The sequence below is a fragment of the Vigna angularis genome, chromosome 11, assembly GCF_016808095.1.
Source record: "Vigna angularis cultivar LongXiaoDou No.4 chromosome 11, ASM1680809v1, whole genome shotgun sequence".
NCBI classification, from domain to species: Eukaryota; Viridiplantae; Streptophyta; class Magnoliopsida; order Fabales; family Fabaceae; genus Vigna; species Vigna angularis.
Window position 1 is genome coordinate 8,614,348 of NC_068980.1, and position 11,821 is coordinate 8,626,168.

The window sequence follows — 11,821 nt, forward strand, 5'->3', positions numbered from 1 at the left end:
TAATTTAAATATATTTGATAAATTCTTTAAATATGTAAATGAATGAGAAGCATCCAAAATAAAATAGTGAAGTTGAAATTTTAAAAAAGTTTTCTCTTGAATATAATATTGGTAACTTGGTAACAAAATTGTTAAATAATAGAAAGTGAGCAAGTAAGTAAAAAAGTAATCTTTTTTCATGTTTTCAAATTTAATAATTGTTTGAGTTATATCTCTAAGAATTTTTCTTAATACTAATATTTTTCAATAGGAGAAGTACAATTTTCTAAAATCTTGAAAACAACATTTTTAGTACTTAGAGTTTAAAGTTTGGTTGCCTTCCGGCAGAATATGATGATCATCCAACCTGTTATGGAAGGAAGTCTCCGCATTGGTTTTTTAATTCCTAAATTTGTTTATTCATCTTAAAGTTATATGTACATTGGTCTTTTAACCTTTTGTACTATATATTTTACGTGATTGATGACTTGATCTTTCTCGTTGTGTTGAAAATAAATTATGAATGCATTTTTGTTGGAGTGAAGATCTTTAGAATTAGTATGGTGATTAAATTATTTGTGGATCGTCTTACATTGTATTGAGACGTTATGATCGGTTAATAATAAAAATCTCATTTTAATTGACAACGATTCAGGATAACCTGATTTCTTCTTTTTTTCTCGATTTCTCCTTTTTTTTTCTTCTATTTAATTTTTCAGGATTTGCTTACCACAAATGATCACTCAATTTTTATTTCTTTCAAGTTGTGTTTGAAGTATGTTTCATCATTTATCTCATTGAGGAATAATGTTTTCTTGTGTGATAAGCACAATGATGGTTGAGAAGTAAAACATAATACAATGCCCAGACATTGTAAAATCCAATATCAAGGAGGAACTAACCCAACCATCGATCTTGAACAAACAATGCAGTCAACTCGGTCCTATGCAAAAACTACATTGAGCTAATTGTATCCTAGGTTACAAAAACTACATAAGGTAGGTTGTATCCTGCATTACAAAAATTACATTAATTCTATCCTACTTTACAAAAATTACATTTAGCAGGTTATGACCTATGTTACAAAAACTACACTGACTACAAATCCTATGAGAACAACCTTTACCTTAAGAAAAAAAATGAAACAAAAGTTTGATGAGAACAACCAATCTCTTAAGGACCTTTTAATATTTAATGAAATTAATCAACGAAATAAAAATAAGCAAAAGTTCGATAGAAGTAGCCAGTCTCTTAAATAATAATAAAAACTTCCTAAATTTTGATGAAAGCAACTAGTCTACTAAAGAATAAAAAGAAGCAAAAATTTGATGGGAATAATCAGTTCCTTTAAAAATAAATAAGAAATCTTTTAAAATTCAATGAAAGTGATTAAACTCTTAAGGAATAAACTAGAACAAAATACGAAATATACTCTTAACCGTTTTGAAATAGAAATCAAGAAAATAACCAACATTATGACAATTCACATGAATTAACAAAGATTATACATCCGAAGTTTTTGAAAAAAAAAAACAAAAGTACATGAATTTTGTTTAAGCATTTATTAAGTGTTATCGTGGAGATGAAGTTAAATAATAAAAAATAGATATTGAAAATGAATGGTAAAATTAAATAGAACGTTAAAAAATAATGAAGATAAGAGAGCCTAAAAGTTAGGAAAAAAAAATAAAAAAATTACTAATGAGAAAAAACAAAGATAAAGTGACCACTGAAGTCATTATATATCATTCTACTTTGGATTCCCTAATTATTATTAATCTTAAAAACAGTAAGTATGAAAAGCAAAGTGGTATCTTTGAAAATAAGTTGTCAACCCAGGTGATACGTTATGACTTTTGAAACATTATATATTCTAAAACCTATTATGGTTTTTTTTTTATTATAACAAATATTAACATTTTATTTTATTACTACCTTTATTCAATTTAGTGAAATACAATATTAATTTCAGTTAAAAAATTAAGTCTAATAGACATGTATTATTAGTAATAAAAATTATTATTAATTCAAAAGTTAGTATAACTCTTATTAATTTCTATTACTATTACTAGTAGAAATACATATATTTTATATTTTTTATAATAACAAAAAATAAAAAATAATTATTAAAATTTAAAAAATAAGCAAAACTATAAAGTTAAATATAAATAAATTATAATTTTTTATTTATTTTATAGACATTTTTTATTATAAGTTATTATTTTAGTTTTAAAAAATAGTTACTTTATGATAATTATTTTAGTTTAAAAAATAAAATAGTAACAATTCCTATTAAAAAAGAATCTTGGGCAAGAGAAAAATAACAAATAAAAGAGGTAACAAAAAACGAGATAAATACATACAAATACATAACAAGAACAAATTTAATATATATATATATATATATATATATATATATATATATATATATATATATATATATATATATATATATATATATATATATATATATAGTGTGTGTGTGTGTGTACACAAAAGAATGTATAGTGTTAGCTAAAGTAATAATCCAATTTAGTCAAATGCAGGACTATTATTCAGAACCTATATTTGAACAATTTTGTCCTTATATCTTTATTTTACTCTTTTAAGATAAAATATAACTATTTGAACTTACCTTATAAAGAAAATATAGCTGACGTAAATATTAATTAGATAGAAGCAAAAAAGAATCCAAACACTAAAATGTTATTATCTAACTATATAATTACAGGCAGGTTCCCCGGATCATTTTCATAGAACCCTAGATTCTAATAAATCATAGAATATCAACACCATCAATGGCTGATCTTCAGCAGGGAGATCAATCTTCTTCATCCAAAGCGATGGATAGAAAAACTATAGAAAAAAAACAGGAGAATCCATATGAAGAACCTCTGTTCCCAGCTTAACTCTCTTCTCCCTAACAACAATAATCACAGGGTTTGTTCTCTCTCTCCTTCAATCATAATGCTTGGATTTGTTGGAGAAAATGAAAAAAGTAGTGTTTTTGTAAAACATTATGTGTGTATTGATTTATAGTAGTTTCATTTATTGCATATCTAGATCTAAAATATGAACTTCTTCATCAGTATTGATGAAGTTGTGAGTGCAATGGCTTGAGGGTAACTAACAAAACATTGAACGCAGGGTGAAGCATTATCACGTGTAGATCAAATAGACGAGGCTATCAACCACATCAAGAACCTGGAGACAAAGGTGAAGATAGCGGAGAAGTACAGAGAAAGTTTAAGGGAAAGGAAGAGATCTCGTAGTGGATGTTCTAGTTCTTCTGAAGCAACGAAAGTTGAGGTTCATGAAATGGGTTCCTTGCTACGAATCACTCTGGTGTGTGGCTTCGAGGATCAGTTCATTTTAAGGGAAATTATTCGTATGCTTCATGAAGACAACATAGAAGTCAAGACAGTTCATTCCTCGCTCTCGTCTGCGACCTCGTCGCTACATGTTGTCAACGCTGAGGTATGGACGGTGTTACCTCGGATATTTAATTTCCCTTTGTTTTTTTCTTTTTCCTTACATTAGTTTACAAAATCAATTGTTGTTTCTCCTTTTATGCAGATTCAGCAATCCTATAACTTAGGAACAGCCGTTTTCATTGAGAGACTGAAAATATTTGTGAACGGACATGGGTAGACTGAAAACACAGATTTTCCCATTTACAAGAAGGTCACTTGTAACACTGTTGAAATGTTAGCAGTTTATATCTTTTTGGGGTTTATACATCGAATCATGAACCCATTTCGTGTAACAAGCATAACCAAGCCAAAGGACTTTGATTTGTGCTTGTTGCTTTGAAATATGAATGCCCTAGCTTTTTCCAGAATTAATCATAAGGTTATAATAATTATGAGGCTTATTTATACATCTTGGCTCTTGACTTTCACATTCACTCACTACTCCTCATGAATAGTAAACCATCAAATATACAAATTTCGTTCATTAAGAAGCAATGCTTTACACCTATATTTTTTATCTATAAAGACTTATGTTTCGGGTGTTAGAATCACTTTAAATACCTACACAATTTTTTTTTTATGTGTTTGGTAACTACTTTTAGTCTTCATCTTCACTCCATCGTTCGAAAAGGTACTTCCAAAAATTCTTCGTTGTTTAAGTTAACAAATGGTCCGTATGGAAGTTTAGAATAAAAGTATTAATGCACCGTAAATGCGATCACTCATCTCTTACTTTTAACCTATATTTATAGTTTTTGTCATAGGCTTGAGATTAGTAAAATCTTAATCTCGACCTAATCTCTGTCCAATATCTCTAATTACCAGTTACCTTAATCCTTATAAATAAAACTTTTTGTCGAACCACGCTGTCCGACGTCAAAGGTGTCGTTCGACTTTATCTGTCAAATCTAGGTAATGTGTTGTTGTCCTGGTTGTGTTCCAGGTTATTCGTCTTGAGTGATATACCTCACATTTCCTTTGGCCGTTCAGTTCTATGGTACAACTTGTTTAAAACCTTGAAGAACTCTATAAAAATTAATTGTTTTGTTCATGATATGTTTTTGCCTTTTTGAAATGTATACACAAGAAGATGTTGGAACTTGTTTAATGTTAAATAAAATTTTATTGAAATATTTTTATTTTATTTTTTTAAGAATCAACTTCAATAATGGAGATCAATTCATTCATTTTTATCAACGGTATTGATTTTGTGCTAAATGATAATTTAGAATTCTCTTTGTTTCTTTTTCGGAAAAGAAAAAATAATACTCTTATTGTACTACTTATTTATTTAGTAGTGGCATTTTCATTTCACATTTTTTATTTGTTATCAAAAAATTAAAATAGAAAGTAAAATCATGCAAATTCCTTTTATCAACAAAAAAGAATATAGTAAAAGTAGAATATTATATGTTCCTAATTTCTCGAATAATTCCTAGCCCTATAACCAGTGACAACAGAGCTTCTTTGTCCATTAGAGGAGCTTAAAATGTTTTTCACACAAACAAAAATTAACATATATAAATAAAGTATTTCTTTTTTAAATTTTATACATTTGGCCTCTTCAATTTTATATAAATCTATAAAAGAAAATTTAATGTCTCAAAATATATTTTGAAGATTCACCATTGTTCACACCTTTAAATCATGCATTAAGAAAAGAAAAAGAAACTGATGAAGTTAATGTTGGTTTCTTAGTGTAGGAGCAAAGAAATAGAATTTTAAAAAGTATAAGATTCATGATATTCTATATCTCACTTCATTTTTTATGTCTTTCTGTTGTCTCAGCCTCTTTCTTGCATTCCCACACAAAATTTATTTCCCAAATGAGACTTAAAAGTAATAATTCAAGCACAACAGAAATCGGTGGCCATATATATTGTTTTGAAAGTGAAGTCTTCTAATATAAGAATAAATAAATAAGGGAGGTCTTCTAAGCTATATATACAACATTATAGTATATATATACAAAGAACGAGTTACACAAAAGTAAAACTATAGCCCATGGAGACACCTAATATATTCGCATCGATAAATTTGTTTACAAAATAAGAAAACTCCAAAACAATCACCATATAGAAATTAATACACAAAAAAGCATTGACCGTGACTTGTTCTTCTTGGTTTAAAAGAAAATTATTGGGCAAAATTTTCTTGAAAAGGACAAGTATATATGCTCCCTTGTTCTTGCAAGATGGCATATAAATAATAATGTACATCTTCCAAATTTGTCGCGTAACTGAAAAACTTCAAGCACTTATTTTCTTTCTTTACTATAAACAGCTTCCTTCTTTTGTTTACAATTAGTATGTGCTCTTTCTTCTTTCCAAAGTGTGAAAAGTCTCTTAAAACCTAGATCAAATATTTTTTCTTTTCTTCCTTGCCGTTTATATCGTTTAGGGAATTATGTGAAGGAAAAAAAGTGAGATAGTGTTTTCTTTTGTTTCATAGTTATAAAATTATACATTCATAAAGGATAAGAACAGTGTGAGCGTGACAAATGTACGTAACTTTCGACGTGCAGAGCAGAGCATAAAGATCATAAACAATAAACGCAGAGCAGTTTCAGTGTGAAACTGAATAAAACATATGAACGTTTATTCTTTCGACGCGTCGTTTTAGAAAAATATACCTAACACGTGGAAAACTTCTGGATACAACAAATCTTCTCTCGAGTGCTAATTTGAGTATGAGAACATTCGAAAAATAATTGGAAATTAAAAATCCTTGTTTCATTCTCTATTTTCTTATAACAATTATTAGAATTAAGAATGTAAATAATATATATATATATATATATATATATATATTATAAATTACATAATTTTTATATGAAAACAATTTCACATATTATTTTACTAATACTTTAATATAAAAAAAATATATTTTTTTATCATATTTTATATAGCGATCCAAATTAATAGATATCGTATTACTGTTCATGATTAATAACATTAACTAACATTATTATATATACATATATACAATATATTTACTATAAGAAATATTTCAAAAAATTTCAAAAGAACAGTATAAACATTATATATATATATATATATATATATATATATATATATATATATATATATATATATATACACACTAATATTATATATATAAATATTCATATTTAAAAAATGATGTGAAAACATTATATTAGTACAAAATCAGATTATGAGTGGTATAAAATTATAATAAAATTTTTTAAAAATATCAGAAATAATATACTATATATATATATATATTATAAAGAAAATAATAGCTGGAAAAGAAATCGCAGTTGACTTTCTCTGGCAGAGAACATTGACTTCTTTTACAAATATATGAGGGTTAAATACAAATTATTAAATTGTTTATTTAAAAAAAAAACAATCAAATATATCCTAGACTCAGCAAATAGAGTCTTATGTTCATGTATGATAATATAACTTGTATGTCCGCCTTGTCGTGGAAAGTTACCTTGAACTTTTCATGATAATGCATGCTTTGGACATCTTGACATATGTATGACACTACACAGAAAATGTGACAATGAACTCAACGTGTTTCACAAATTACAGTTCTGTGTTCCTTTTCCAACAAGAATCAAGTCAAAGTTTCACGCAAAAATCCAATGGAAGTACGTAAGCCGCTTTTCTTTTCTATATAATCATGTTTCTGTAATAGTGTTGAAGGAGAATATGATTTATGATTTCTCCGTAATACTTGTTGATTAAGTAAGGTACTATAGGAAAATATCTAATTCAACATTACTATTATCTTCAAAACGTCATCTCAATTTTATCACATTAAACCTAACATTAAGCATGTTCGCCGTAAAATGTATATGAGCTAAATATAAAAATTATATTTAATACGATTTGGTTTAGTTTAAACAAGGAAAAAAAATACTATTTTATTTAAATCAGTTTTATTATATAATTTGTTTTAGTTTATATATTTGATGTTATCTTTTTCACATTATGAACTAATATAATATACTAATAAATAATTTTATTTTCAATGCATATTTATTATATGATTAAAATTGTAACATTCCAAAAATATAGTCCAAACTAAATGTTTAAGAATTTATTACATTATAATATTGTAGAACAGTTTCTAGAAATAAGGTTAACTTACAGCTATCCACAAATAATTATAAATTTAAACTTTACACAAATCTACCCTAACTACAAAACTATATACATGACCGAACAGTTTATACATACTATATTTATATGATCGAACGGTCATAGACTACACCACTGGGTCTTCGTCGTCCAGTGTTTCCTCCAGCGAACACTCGCCTCCCTCTGCTCACACCCACAAGGTGATCATTGCAATTAAAGAGTACCGAACGAAAACATGAACAAGATAGAAAATAAGGGTAAGCTAGAGTAATTTAATTGATTAAGTTATCATGCAAGTTCAACAAATACATAATTATGTAACATCCAAACCCTTAAAATCATGCAATGATCAACCACTCAAACAGGCCAAAACCGAACACATTAATTCATGCAAGGACCGACTACTTGACTTGACCATCCGGATTGTATGAATATGTAGCTTGGGTCGTTCGTGCACCCGGGGGTGTAGTAACTAGAAAACCATCAGCTGCCACTCGGGGTTAATCCGTTATAACTCACCTAAGACCCTACAGGCTAGGACCTCCTGCTATTCTAACGACATGACTTACCCATCTCTACTTGAGACTTGGTAATCATTAGAATGTCAGGATGAACGTCATGGATTTCGCTGTCCATATTCATACTTTACCACCACCTTGTTACCAGATCACTGAGACATTCCTCCTTGGTATTCTCTTTCACATCCATATTACAATTATCATACCATACTTTTCCTTTGACACCATTATGATAATGCATACATAAGCCATCAAAACTATTGGATCAATTAATTAAAACAACATACTAGAATAAATATGAATATAGGCCAAATAGAAATCACCAACATAGAAGAACAAGATCGAACACCCTGTGAATGTTGGAGACCGAACGGTCAATAATAGATACAGCTGAAGAGAAAACCGAATGTTATTAATGACCGACAACTAGAGGATTCCGAGTACCACATCATGACCGAATACTACCACTAGTCCAAATACTAAGTTTAGATCGAACGCTTATGGCTTAGGCCGAACACCTATAACTTAGGCCGAACGCATTTAAGACCGAATACAAGTACGAGGTCGAGCAGTAGTACAAGAACAAGTGTTACTAAGAGACCACACAATCCACTAAGACCGATCGCTACTAAGAGACCACACAACCCACTAAGAACGATCGCTACTAAGAGACTACGCAACCCACTAAGAACGATCGCTACTAAGAGACCACAACCCACTAAGACCGATCGATACTAAGAGATCACACAACCAACTAAGAATTATCTCTACTAAGAGACCACAACCCACTAAAATCGATCAATACTAAGACACCACACACCTCACTAAGAACGATCACTATGACTTAAAACAAAATATTGGTATAAGTCCGATCGGTCATTAACTGAAAAGTTCTACAGAAGTAGAACTCAGTTAAGACCGAACACAAGAAGAAAGTTGAACGGTCAATGAATGACACTCGGCGATCTGCATAATTTTGTAGAATAGCTGCAAAATTATGATCAACCACCATAATCACCAATTCCTACCACTTCCCAACTTCTAATCCTCCAAACATGATTCATATACCATTTTAAGCCTATCCAAAGGTACCTAAAATCGTTCTAACATCATCCCAAAGAGTCCCATACCATATTTCACTCCCAACCCCAAACTATCATATTTGCATACCCACTTTCTTAAGATTAGAACAGACTGAACACTTATGCAAAGAAACTCCAACTAGTTCACAAGTTCCAATATTCACATATTCAACACAATTCAATCAAACATTCAAGTTACACACATGCAACCATCCAAACAGTAATTTCATATATAGAAAATCACAATTAAATTAACTAGCTTCCCTTACCTCAAAGCAACTTGACAGATTTAAACCTCTCCACAGTTTTGCTAAACCGTAAGTGATCCTAGGACAACCTACAGACTTTGGATTGGTGAAAGGAAACCAACCACCAACCAAAAACAGAAACAGAACCTAGATGAAGAACCGATTAACACATGCAAAACCGAACACTGTTTGCATGTACCAAAAATTTGCAGAAATTTCAATAATCAAAGAGAGACAAACTTACCAACTCTAAACACGAAATTGATCGGTGGAAAAGGAAGCCCTTGATCTCAGGATCGCCTAGGGAGGTTTTGATCACCGATCAGATGAACCAATAGTGAGTAATTTTAGAGAAAAGAGGAGAAAAGGTAGAAGATAGTGTTGTTAGAGATAGAACGTACTGATATATTGAGCTGAGTGTTTTAAAACTTCTATTTATACTGTTAGATTATTTTAACACTAAGTGCTCAGTCTCATTATTTTAATACATTCATCTACTCTTAACAGTCTATTTTCTGGGTTCTTACAACAATAATTGGTAATATAATATTTAAATAATTGAGTTTAGGCATGGGTAAAGACTTCTAAGAAAAATAATAAACATATTTTTAGAAACTAGGACAATTTATGGGTAGCTCCCTTATCTTTGAGAGCAAAGAACACATTTTTTCCATTTTTAGAAGGTTAAATATGGGTTCTCTTAACTCTAGTCAACTTCAAGGTATTAGGTCTTGATTTTAAGCTCCATTCCTTCAAAACAATTGTATCTATTATCAAACTTTGTTCAAAAACAATTCTAAAACAAGAAAATATTTATTCTAAAATAGAAAAACTAAACCTAATAAGAGAAAGAAGATGAGTAAACCTCTCTTCTATACATGTTCATTATTAAGCATGTGCCTTCATCTCTTTTATAAGGGTTAAGGATTTACGATGTTATTATAACTAAAATATCTACTTTTAATTAAAGTAAATTACTACCATATAGAAAAATATAATAAACAGTTCAGGTGTGATTATTTCTTAAATAAGAAAATATTATTTATTTATTTTCTATTTTTAGTAGTGGTTAAAAGATGACTGATTTTTTTTGTTGTTTAAAATTACAACTGAAAATTAATATTTCTAATTTAATATTAGAGTGGAAGTCGATGAAATATAAGTTAAAGTGTATGTATTTTTATTTGTATATACTTAAGTGTAATTTGTTAGTTTTTCTTAAAAATATATATAACTACTATTCTTTTCACCAGGTGCATATCATCGGAGTTGACGGGTGCAATGACCTTCAAATTCTTAAAATTTTGTGTATGTATTTTTAAGTAAAATTAAATTAGGTGTGTTTTTAAGTAAAACATAAAATTAAATATAATAAAGAATAAAAAAATTATTAAGTTGTTTTTTTTCTTTATCTCTTGAGTTTAGTCAACTTATTTCTTATTATCAAACTGAAACAAAATAATAAGCTCAAAATCGTTATTTTTATTTTCTTTTTAATTTTTTTCTAGTTTTGAATAGGTAAAGGTATATTTCTGGTTCAACTCACTACAAAAATTATATATTATAGGATAGGTTTTTTGTAGACGGCTGAAAAGTCCTCTGAAAAAATTTTGACGGTTTCAATAATAAACCGCAACTATGTTTTAACTTTTTTTATTTAAAAAATTTCAGCTGTTATTATGAATAGTCGCAGTGAAGTTATTTTTCTATTTTTTTAAATAAATTTTGACGCTTGCTTAGTGAAACGCCTTAAATTTGTAAATAATTTTTTATTCATTTTTAGTTTGTGTCATCATTTTCATTCTGCCTCTCTTTTCGAAACCCTATTTTCCCATCTTCTCCATTATGGTTGTCGTTCCCCAACAACATTTTCTCCTTCGCCGCACCTTTGCATCTTCTCCACTATAACTCTCGGTTCCCAACCCTAATTTCGCCTTCAACGCTAGTTCATTTTGCATTTTGCATCTTCTGAAAACGCACCCAACCCTAGTTTCGTCTTCACCGCTAGTTCATTTGGCATTTTGCATCTTCCGAAAACGCAGAGAGGGTGAAAAAACATCATTTAGATCCTAATATTAGTTTTCCCCATTTCTCTTTTCCATCCAGAAATGTTGTTGCAAAAGTGAGGAAAAAGTGGTTTCCTAGGACACTTCTTTCGTCGTTCTCTAGTATGCCATCCCTTCTCAGGTGCTTTTTTTTTGTTCTTGCAGTGTCTGATCCATTTTTTAGATTCATAAACGTGATTTTGTTGGGTGTTGAGTTGGGTGCATTGTGAGACCCAAATGGATTTTGACATTTTGGGGTATTTTGGTGAAATTGAAATGATATTTTAAGCCGTAAGGTGTTTGTAAAATTGCTCTAGTGAAAAATCACATTTAACGTATAACATCTGACATATTTCTTATTTTA

The 11,821-nt window shown here is 29.1% G+C and overlaps 1 protein-coding gene across 1 annotated transcript; it reads left to right on the top strand.

Annotated features, from left to right (window-relative positions):
* Positions 1-3,051: 3,051 nt before the first annotated feature.
* Positions 3,052-3,630, top strand: LOC108332857 (uncharacterized). Its single transcript, XM_017568156.1, has 3 exons — positions 3,052-3,081; positions 3,127-3,456; positions 3,556-3,630. Exons 1-3 carry the CDS (start codon positions 3,052-3,054, stop codon positions 3,628-3,630), a joined length of 435 nt encoding a protein of 144 aa, XP_017423645.1.
* Positions 3,631-11,821: the final 8,191 nt, after the last annotated feature.